General features: G+C 38.4%; 3 protein-coding genes across 6 annotated transcripts in view; 1 reads left to right on the top strand and 2 right to left on the bottom strand.

Moving 5' to 3' along the window:
* stum (mechanosensory transduction mediator stumble) overlaps nucleotides 1-1,252 on the bottom strand; it is a 21,816-nt gene extending 20,564 nt beyond the window's left edge. The window contains exon 1 of the mRNA XM_081988572.1: nucleotides 1,149-1,252. The gene's annotated coding sequence lies outside the window, so the exon portion shown is untranslated. The remainder of the gene's footprint in view (nucleotides 1-1,148) is intronic.
* The window catches only part of cu (NADP/NADPH phosphatase nocturnin), a 6,325-nt gene extending 2,770 nt beyond the window's left edge, over nucleotides 1-3,555 (top strand). For 2 of the 3 annotated variants that reach the window (XM_081988603.1, XM_081988605.1), the window contains exons 2-6: nucleotides 1,917-2,149; nucleotides 2,201-2,266; nucleotides 2,325-2,653; nucleotides 2,759-3,036; nucleotides 3,091-3,555. In XM_081988603.1, coding sequence (XP_081844729.1) covers nucleotides 1,917-2,149; nucleotides 2,201-2,266; nucleotides 2,325-2,653; nucleotides 2,759-3,036; nucleotides 3,091-3,313 — 1,129 coding nt within the window. In that variant the 3' untranslated portion in view covers nucleotides 3,314-3,555. Of the gene's footprint in view, nucleotides 1-1,610; nucleotides 1,858-1,916; nucleotides 2,150-2,200; nucleotides 2,267-2,324; nucleotides 2,654-2,758; nucleotides 3,037-3,090 lie in introns of those variants that run through there. The other variant, XM_081988604.1, reaches the window with a different exon arrangement.
* Nucleotides 3,428-9,656, bottom strand: ClC-c (chloride channel protein 3). 2 transcript variants are annotated; one of them, XM_081988579.1, is made up of 16 exons: nucleotides 9,463-9,656; nucleotides 8,988-9,073; nucleotides 8,424-8,559; nucleotides 8,244-8,364; nucleotides 7,941-8,187; nucleotides 7,725-7,886; nucleotides 7,523-7,670; nucleotides 7,324-7,463; nucleotides 6,296-6,478; nucleotides 6,029-6,243; nucleotides 5,830-5,971; nucleotides 5,623-5,774; nucleotides 5,305-5,571; nucleotides 5,089-5,252; nucleotides 4,823-5,036; nucleotides 3,428-3,929 (listed from the first exon to the last, which is right to left on the bottom strand). In XM_081988579.1, the coding sequence occupies exons 2-16, from the start codon at nucleotides 9,057-9,059 to the stop codon at nucleotides 3,839-3,841; spliced, it is 2,454 nt and encodes an 817-aa protein (XP_081844705.1). In that variant the 5' UTR covers nucleotides 9,060-9,073; nucleotides 9,463-9,656; the 3' UTR covers nucleotides 3,428-3,838. The 2 variants fall into 2 exon arrangements, with proteins under 2 accessions (XP_081844705.1, XP_081844706.1); XM_081988580.1 differs by lacking the exon at nucleotides 8,988-9,073.
* Nucleotides 9,657-10,507: the final 851 nt, after the last annotated feature.

Consider the following 10,507-nt stretch of genomic DNA (forward strand, 5'->3'; position numbering starts at 1 on the left):
GCGGGACCCATCTGAAGATGTCAGCTTCTCCAAGACTTGCTGCTTTACTTCCTTAAATGATATGGCAATGCGTTGATAGACGCAACAAGGTCGTCCGGTGGCCACTGAAATAAACAATATATATATATTTTTTAAATTAATAAACAAAGAATCCTATATCAAGTACTTGCACTTGACCTAGTTTTAAATAAACACACGATACTTGCACTATTTTGCTGTCTCAGCAAGGAACCTAGGTCACTGGCTTAGAAAATTGAGACAATGTTATTACTAAACTGCAACTATGCAAATTATATACTTATTTCTACTATACCCAATTACTCAGTTAAATTTTACCTTTACTAAATTAATATAAATTATACTTATTATTGTGCTCATCTGCACTGCATAGACTCTGTTGCTTTAGGGCGTCCTCCAGGTCGCTCTTTACTTTACCCTACTCGATTCGGGCAAATGCGAGTCTGTAAACTGGTCCTTCAAAATCTTCAACATCTTCATTTTTTGGGAGGGTCGTAGCGTCAGGGGTAGAGCTGGGGTGTGACTACTGATATGAAGATCAGTAGTCCGAGATCAAACGAGGCGCCTCCACCATGTCACGTTTTGAGGGTAGCGCAGGAACAGAAACAACAAACGTAGTACAAGCATGACTTCTTTATTCGGCGCTGCATAACTCTTAGTATTGAACACTGTCCAAGAGGGGGTGTGTAGATGCGTGGGTGTGGGGGTATGGGCGTAAGGCCTTCTGAAGTGCCGCCAAGCGGTACCCGCTCGATACGAGCAGGGTGCCCCTATGTCCGACACGCCCAAAGGACTTACTTTAGGTACTGCAACAGGGTAACGAGCCGTCCGGGCACTAGGAAGTTCGGACTGTCGCTCGTGACCTCCCTCTGGGGATGACCCCAGAGTTCGGTGGTCGTCGATGGCTTGAGACGCCGATTAAATACTCGTCTCATGACCCCAATTTGCCGGTCTCGCTGATTCGGCAGTGCACTGGGGGAGACCGGGGCCAGACTAGGTACCGGAACATGGTGCAACTTATGTTATTCGTGACAATATTCAATAAGTTTTAATGCTTGTCTCTTAAAATTTTCATATTTGAAACCTTAAATTCCACTATAATAGACGACCCCATTCTGTCTTTTACTTACGTTTTGGAGGTTTCAGTTTTCGCTGTCAGGTGGCGTCTAGATGTTTGAAACAGCCAGCATCCAATCCGTTTTTGCAAAAGTGCCGTTTCATTCTTGAAATCCCACTAAAATTAACACCACAACAGTAAGCTGGACACTTTACTAACTGAATAAACCGGTTAACTTGCCCCGAAAAGTAGATTTTTGCCATAATTTCGTGGATTTGACACTACAACAAACTGCCTAGGACATTCACCTCGCCGCCATTGTACTTTCTATCACAAAATTGACAGTTGACAGACTTTCACGTACCTAGACCAGAGGCATGACAACAAAATGCCTGGAACGGCTATCCAACCTAATCGAATTTGAGTTTCTGCAAATAAAAACGATTGCACCGTTTGTTATTTGCAAAAATTACACCGTTTACAACCGCAAGCCGAAATTACAAAAAAAAAACATTCAGTTGGCAGTACTGTTGTAGTCCGGTACTGCTCGGGTTAGGTAGGCGCAGTTCAGTACTCTTTTGCTACTGCATCCAGCCAGCCATCGAGGGCTTCCGTAATTTAAAATTTATTGAAATCGTAAAACGTGTTTTGGTTCAGTATTCTGTTGTCGTCGACATGCTGATGGACGAGGATGTTTTGGCTTGTTTTAATGGGCTTATTACGGTAGAAAATACTTTCAGCATAAAAAATGTACAAGACCAAATTACTAAAGTTTTATTAAAGTGAGTAATTATAAGCAATCTACTGAAATGTTGGTTTTAAACGGATACTTTTGTTACAGAATGGGAAGTTTCAATTCAGCACCGAAAATCCTGAACGATGATTCTCAAGACAATGACATGAAACTGCCACAACCAATCAGCAGGAATGAACTATTGCAATATTGCCAAAAACGTCCCTACGGCCAGTTGATGACAAAACGGTCCTTCCGAAAACCGCTCAGAAAACGTACCAACAATAACGACTCAGAAAATCTGGGAATCAAAGTTAAAAAACTGAACGTTGTCACTGAGGGTGAGTCTTTTCTCATTTTAAAAAGTAGTCCACTTAATGGTTTTTTTTTAGCTTGCAGCGATTACATAACGAGTCCCCATAGTCTTAGGGTATTTCAGTGGAACATACTTTCTCAAGGTAAATAACCTTTGATTGCCTAACTCGAAATGGCGAATATTTTATATTGGAATTTTAGCCTTAGGCAAAGAGAACGACAACTTCGTAAAATGCCCCGACGAGGCTTTGGACTGGAACCACCGGAAGTACCTGATAGTCGAAGAGATCATTGAGTACTGTCCGGATATTATATGCCTGCAGGAAGTGGACCATTTCAATTTTCTCAAACACGTGCTAGGCACTCAGGGCTATACGGGGATGTTTTTCCCCAAACCAGATTCGCCCTGTTTTTATATAAATGGCAATAACGGGCCGGACGGCTGCGCACTGTTTTTCCGGTCTGACAAATTCGAGCTGGTCAAAGCGGAAACTCGAATTCTGGAAATTTGGAGAATTCAAAGCAATCAAGTAAGTGTCGGTAACAGTGTAAATATTTGGTAATTTTCTAGTTTTGTGATTGGTCAAGAACACTTTGCAAACTATCAATTTTTATCTTTGTAATAAATCTTCTAGGTGGCGCTTCTAATGATCCTCAAAATCAAACAGACAGGCCAAGAAATTTGCGTGGCTACCACACACTTGAAAGCCAAACACAGCGCCCTCTTGGCAACTTTAAGGAACGAACAAGGTAAAGACTTGGTTCAGTTCGTTAAAGACAAGAGCGAAGGGAGGCCGATGGTACTGTGCGGTGACTTTAACGCCGAACCTCAGGAACCTGTTTACAGTACCGTACTGAACGGTTACCAGAACCTGGCCAGTGCCTACGCTGAGTGCAATGACGAAATTGAATTGTGAGTAATACAAATTGATGATGAGTTTTGATGGTAATTTTTGATAATTATTAGATTACCGTCGGCCAATAGGGAACCTCCTTATACCACTTGGAAAATTCGGGAAGAAGGGGAGGTGTGCCACACTATTGACTATGTGTTTTACACCAAAGACCGGCTGGAACTTGAAGGAGTCCTGGAATTCCCTACTGAAAAAGATATAGGAAGTGGGCGGGTCCCAAATCTCAGCTATCCAAGTGATCACTTTTCATTGGTGTGCGATTTAAGGATAAAGTGATACAGTGACGTTAAATAAGAACAAGTGATCTCCAATAGTTTATAACGACTTCCTGTGGAAGTTTTAAAGCGTTAATAGTTGTAAGGATAAGATTTTTGTATTAAAAATTGTAAATAGGCTTATAAAAACGATGTATATTATTTCCTTCGCAGTTATCTGAGCATTCGTACAATAATAATTGAAATTACAAACAACATACAATAAAAATATACAAGGTGTGTGGTTCACAATTCTTCTTTTAACAGTGCGTGTTAATAAACATCAATCACAATTACTTTTACATCTTATACTGATTTCAACTCGATTAAAATACTGAAGGAAGACCCTAAAAATCTCGAAAACATCATTATTGCACTATGTTGACTTGTTGAACGTATTATTACTGTTTCGATCGCTAATAAAATGTATCTATAGATAAAATAATTACTATACCTATAACAAGATTGCTTCTCGGTTAAATTGAACTAAAAATTAGGACTAAAAGAAAACAATAATAATTATACACAATTCAGTGAAAGTTTAGACTTAGTTAAACAGAACCGAGTTCGGGTCCTCGTTATCCATTTGCTTGATGTGTCGAAGAACGTCTTTTTTCGTTATCACTCCCAACAGTCGTCTAATGATTAAAACAAATATGTAAAAAAACAATTTGGCAACACTGTATTTATAAACGTGGAGTAAATTTTTGACTGTCAACCACAATTACAGCACTGTTAGCATAGTTTTTGATTGGTCAAGAAAAACATAATTTAGTGCACTGTGTCAGTTTTTGCATTGTAATTTGATTTTTTACACAATATAGCCTAAAGTGTCTAGAATATTGTGTAAAATTGTCATAAATCTTCCTTCCCAAATGTGAAAGTTGCAGAGCTTTAACCAAGTCACTGCACCAAAACAAAGTTAATAGTTTGAACTGAAATTTTGAAAATTCACCACAAATTCAGTGTTAGGCCCTTAAATGCAAATACACCTTAATACAATCTTATAGAGGATGACCTTTCCTAAAACTTTCGTTATTTTCACTTTTTGGTATCTCCTCAAAATACAAAGCTACGCTCAGTCGAAATGGAATTAGTTAAAAAATGCACCCTGTCATTTTACGCCTTGTAACTCCTTAAAGACTTTATTTTTGACCAATCACAAAGTACCTACTATGTAGTCGTAAGCAAATGCTGCACATGTCAGACATAAAAAATGGATTTTAATGATCACATGACTAAAACTAATTTTGTTTGAATTTTTCTAAATCACATGACAGTTCTTCCTACTTTATTTTAATCCTTCCAAGCAAAAATGAATATAAATAAAAAATTGGATGATCACATGACTATTATCAGGTTTTTCAGACTACATTTTATGTGTAATAAAGTTTCTATGATCATGTAAAAAATTCCAAATTACGTTTATGACAACAATGTTAGCAAACTGTAATTTGTCATAATAATGAATATTAATAATTAGCAAAAAACGCTTTATCTATTTATTAAAAGAAGTAACAACCAAACTTACCCATTATGTGTTACCAAAGTCTGCCTTAATCCAAGTTTCCTGAACATATCAACGACCGTTTCCATAGGAGTCTGATCGGTAATGGTGATTGGAGCCATATCCAGAATTTTCTTCAGTTTGAGGGGTGGTGGGCCCAAAGTTTGAGGCGGATTACCGCTGGTAAACAACACAAGTGACTGACCGCAGATCCCGTCAACCATGCGCTTTGCGTTGGCTACAAAAAAAACCTTTAAAAAGTATTTAACAAGCTAGAAAACCAACTGCACCTATAGCCAAATTGAGATCTCGCCTCAAAACAAACCCAACCAAGTATTGTGAGTCCCTAGATACCACCACGGGATAACCGTTGTGCTCCGTGTCTTTTAATAGAGCCTCTACATCGTCCACCGTCATAGAGTCCTGGGTGAGCACGTTTAAGGTCTCATTACGCCTGCGTTAAGTTAATTAACCACAGTTTAAAATTTTAAAACATTGAAAATTACTTTGGTTGCATGACGTCAGCTGCTAACGTGGTGTGCTGGAATTCGTCTTTGGAATCCAGGAACGGGTAGCCGTTGAGGGCAATGTGGGCGTCGTAAATGCCCTGCCGCCCCAAAGCGTCGCCCACCCATTTACTGGCCATGGCGGCTGCCATTAACGGCACAATATACCGTACGCCCCCGGTTAATTCGAACATAATAACGACGAGGGAGACTGTCATTCGAGTTACGCCTCCCAGTACTGCTGCAGCTCCCACCATTGCATAAAGTCTTAAAAATCAGTTTAAGTTTAGGTTTTTACATTCTGGGCAAACCGCTTACCCGGGGGTAATGCAATCGTCTCCGCTTGAGCATTCCCCACTAAAGAACCAATTTTTAGGATAGTGGTAGGCCAATTGCTCCATGAAAATACCTACAATCCGGCCTACGATCGCTCCTAGACACAAAGAAGGAATGAACAGACCGCAGGGTACCTGTTAACACTCACAATTTACCCTTCAAGTACCAGAAAACAATCGAAAACTTTACCTTAATACCGAAAGTAAAAATAGTCATAACAAGCTTCAACACCAGAGCGACAATCAACAACCAAATGGCTTTGTACACCCCAGGACCTGCGGCGGCCAAATCAATGGCCGATTTCACGTTAGTAAAGTTCCGGTTGTAGTCGCTGAAATTCCATATTTTCACTATCATTCCACTTCCATACTAACCTAACCAAACTAACCATATTGGATCGGAATTGGTGATTCCACACTGACTAAACAGCAAATAAATCAATTCGCTGGTGTTCATACGAGTGTAGGGGTTTGGAAAAGCGATTAATCCGGTCAGGGCAGTCACCACCAGAACTTCAGTAACCGGATATTGGCCCAGTTTCGAATATTTCCTGAACCGACACCAGTACAAGTTGGCTTTGATGAATATGGTGGCGATCACTCCCTGAGATCGTTTCATTAACGGGTTTGTTTAAAATAACAGGGTCGTAACCTACCCCAATTACTCCCAAAGCTATAAAAGGGATCAACTCGAAAAAGATCCAAGGTTTGTTGTATTCCACGTAGAATAACACCGAGTGTTCGTTGCCGAACGGATTGATAGAGCGGAGCACGAAAGCTGCAATTAGGGCGCAGAAAAATGATCTCCAGAGCGTTTTTAGAGGAAAGTAGTAACTGACCTAGAAAAGCCAATAAAATATATACAAAAGTGACGTCACAAATTTCAAAAGTAACATAAAGTAGCAAAACTGATTTCTTTCCCAGAACTCTTTTAAATTGCTTCTTGGACCATTTTGAAAGTTCTATAAACCTCTCAATGTCATTGAGAACTTTCTAAAAAGTGCCAGAGGCCTTAAAAACCTTCCCAGAGCTGTTTTAAATTGTAAGAGTACTCTAGGATCGTTTTGAATGTGCCAAAGACTTCTAAATGCTACTGAAAACCTTCTGAAAGATACCACAGCCATCTACAACTGTCTTAAACTTTGCCAGAACTGTTTTAAATTGCCATAAGCCTCTAGGACAATATTGAAAGTTTCATAGACCTCTAAATGCTATTGAGAACCTTCTAAAAAGTGCCAGAGGCTTCTACAAGTCTTTTAAACCTTCCCAGAATTATCTTTTTTTTTTTCCAGAGGCCTCTAGGATCATTCAGGACCTCTAAATGATACTAAGAACCTTTTAAAAAATGCCAGAACCTTCTACAAGTGTTTTAAATTGTTCTATAAATATTTTAAATCGCCTGAGGCCTCTAGCACCATTTTGAAAGTTTCATAGACCTCTTAATGTTATCAGAACCTTATAAAGACAGAAAACCTTCTAAAAACTGCCAGAAGCCTCTGCATATAGTTTTTGTAGTCCCTGCCTTAAGTTATAACCTAAAACTATAATAATTTTGAAAATCAATCCATATTACATTTAAATCACCGACATACGTGTAGTGTGCGTGTAATACTCACCTATTAAAATAATCAGGAACTTGTGTGTTGACAGCAAAATGACTAAAAAATACCAAAAAAACACTTACCTCCTCCAAACTGAAGAGTACACCTCCAATTGGAGCCCCAAAGGCCACCGACACACCGGCAGCAGCTGACGCTGACAGAATTTCTCGTTTTTTCGCCTCATTTCTACCATACTTAGGAAACAAATAGGACAGAATATTTCCTGAAAAATTAGCATTGTTCTAAACCGTTATCTAGTATTTATTTAAGGTTATGACACACCTATAGCGCAAGCTATATGCACCATAGGACCCTCTTTGCCTAAACTCAACCCGGCCGACACCGACAATATTAGGCCGACACACTTAATTAGTAAAGTCCACTTTCCTAAGTAGCCTCTAATAATGAAACCACTCAAGATGGTTTTAATCTATAACAATAAATTTAAAATAAAAGTGAAAGAGTTTTGTTGAAATTACCATACCTCTGGAATACCCGAACCGCAAGCATAAGGAGCAAACATCCTTACTAAAGAGGCAGAAAGGGCGGCAAAAAGTAAAGCCCACGTCATATAAAAGAGATAGGAGATGATGTAAGGGCCCGCGCCTAATTTTGATTGGCCCAAAACTTCCGGCCATGTGCGCCACTATAAAATTAACCCTCAAGTAAAGCACACACTACATAATGGTTCTGACAATACCTGTGAACAGTTTCCAGGCTCAAAACTGGTCTCATTAGACCAGCAACACTGTTCCCTGTTAAACCAAAATGCTTGCAAACAAATTCCAAATTTTAAGTCAGTCATCCAGCTGGCGCCAATGTCAATGACACCCGCCACCGTACCGGTACAAAGGCCTACCAAAAGGACGCACAACCAGCCAGACCAAGCGTCGTGAGCTCCTTCGATTAAGTTCCACAAGGAATCCTGTTTCTTTTTCACTATATGTCTTGGAAATTGATTGTTAAAACCACCCTCAAACCATCAAAACCATTGAAAGTTTACCTGTGTCTCATACGGTCTCTGGCAATATCTCTTTGCCAATCAATGGTGTGAAAATCATCATACTGTCCAATACCTGGAATATCTGATGCCACATCTGAGGTTCCTCCATACGAAATTGAATCTAAGATGAAAAACCACATTAAAAAGAACTTAAATAATTTTAAAAGCATAGTGGATTACAGTGTGAAATCCCGTCTTCCTCCTCAAGCCTTGCAGGCCTGTGTTCTCCATTACTAGTGTGGATATCAATCATTTCGTCATCCGGATAACTGCGGGTTGGAGCGCTATGACTATGATAGGAACTGCCGTTCGAATTCTAGAGAAAAACAACGCACTTACACTCAGTTTATTAACATTCCACTGATAGTTACTACATTCAACTACACTGATACCATATTGCTGATAATTGACTTTTTTAACAATAATATTGAAATTTAAAGTTAAACCATCTGGAAAACGGGACTAAAACCGCCAATGTAAATCTAGAAGGTTGGCCAATAGGAATGCATTATCAGAAAATCAATACTAAGGTCAGGTTTCACAATAGCAGGGTTGCCAGTTGTTTTCTGCTGTCTTATGTTTATCTGACTAATGTTTGTTCTTGTTCAAGCTAAGAGATTTGAATGTGACAGACTGGCGAAAAAAAATACAGTGTAAGCCACTCTTAGCTAGGAGGAGGGGGAACAACTAAACAGGGAATTGCAAAACTACAATAAAACAAACTATTTACAAGGAGTAACCTACCTTTTTGTTCACTGCCTGATAAGTTGAAGACTGCTGGGACCCAGCAGTTCTCTTTAATGGGAACTTTTCCATGCCTCTTTAAGGTACTACAAAACAAAAAAAAGCCATGTCTGTCATGCAGTACACAACTACTTACTACACACTGATAAGGGTTGCAAAACTATAATTGACCATTCAGAAAAAAAAATCTAACATATGGTTAAATAAACTGTACAGTAACATTTTAGTTGACTAACTGTGTTCTGCCTGAGTGATTTGATCTGTATTTTTGTGAAGGTGTTGAAGTAACAACAGCTGAGTGCTTTGCTAATTGGGAAGTTTCTTTATTACAACTAAACTGTTGATACTTGTAAGTTTAGGTAAAAACGTACAAAATTCGGATTAGAACGAGTATAAAAACCCCTTTCTAAACTGACTTATTAGTAGATTGCCTTTCACAGCCCCATAATGTAAACTCACTCAGTTCGGTACGTACCATTTTACGCATTAAACGTATGACCCAAATTACTCAGCGCGTTTCGGTAAATTTTCCATTATTCACAATGACCAAGATTTGAGGTGGGAGAAACACTATTTTGAGTAAATATTTGGGAGGATAGTCTGGATTATTTTGTTCAGTGCCTTCAACTGGATCCTGATTTTTTTGAGGTTTGACTTTTTCAGACTTTAAGTGACATTTGACATTAGTAACATATTTGGCAGTTTAGTGTCGAATCCTCTTTCTTTCTTTTTGTAATGAGTAGACAAGGAGAGACAGTGTTTAGAGACTGTCTGTCAAAAAAGTAGGGTTTTTCAAATATTTTTCAAGATTTTTGTTTATATCCTATTGAAAACTACTTTGATTATTACATGTCTGCTGTTTTTTTGCACAAACTGGAATAATAACCTTATTCTCATGTATAATTTTGAATTTTTTATACCTGTATACAGGGTGTGTTACAAATTCGATGCATTAGCATTGCTATCTCAGAAACTATAGTAGATAGAATAATTTGGTCAAAAAAAAAATCAAAACATTTTCATTACATCCGCAGATATCCGACAAAAACCAAAAAAAGTCAAATTTCTATTTTATTTCTCTCTTTTATTTCGTTTTTTAGATACCATCATCGACTTCAATTTTTTTTTTTCAGTAGCTTCAGACCTTCCTACCTAGGCCGCATTCGTTTTCAAGCTTCATGGAGCGAGCAGAGCGTTTTTGACGACACGATGACGTAATTTGGCAAAACCATAATTTGACCAATTGTCAAATTGCGTCATTGTGACGTCAAAAAGCTCTGCTCGCTCCATGGAGCTTGAAAATGCTATGCAGCCCTAGTATATTACGTAGTTTTTAAAAAAATTAAGGAATTGAAATTGTTTCTTATGGTATCCATTTAACTAATGCTCTATGAACTATAGTTTCTGAGATAGCAATGCTAAATGTATTGAATTTGTAACATCCTGTATAAGTAAAAATCTACAGTGTGTCTGATTTAACATCACAACAGTTTTATAGAAAATAACACATTCAGAACATT

Source organism: Ips typographus, linkage group LG10, assembly GCF_016097725.1.
Source record: "Ips typographus isolate SLU linkage group LG10, UJ_Ityp_2.0, whole genome shotgun sequence".
Classification (NCBI taxonomy): Eukaryota; Metazoa; Arthropoda; class Insecta; order Coleoptera; family Curculionidae; genus Ips; species Ips typographus.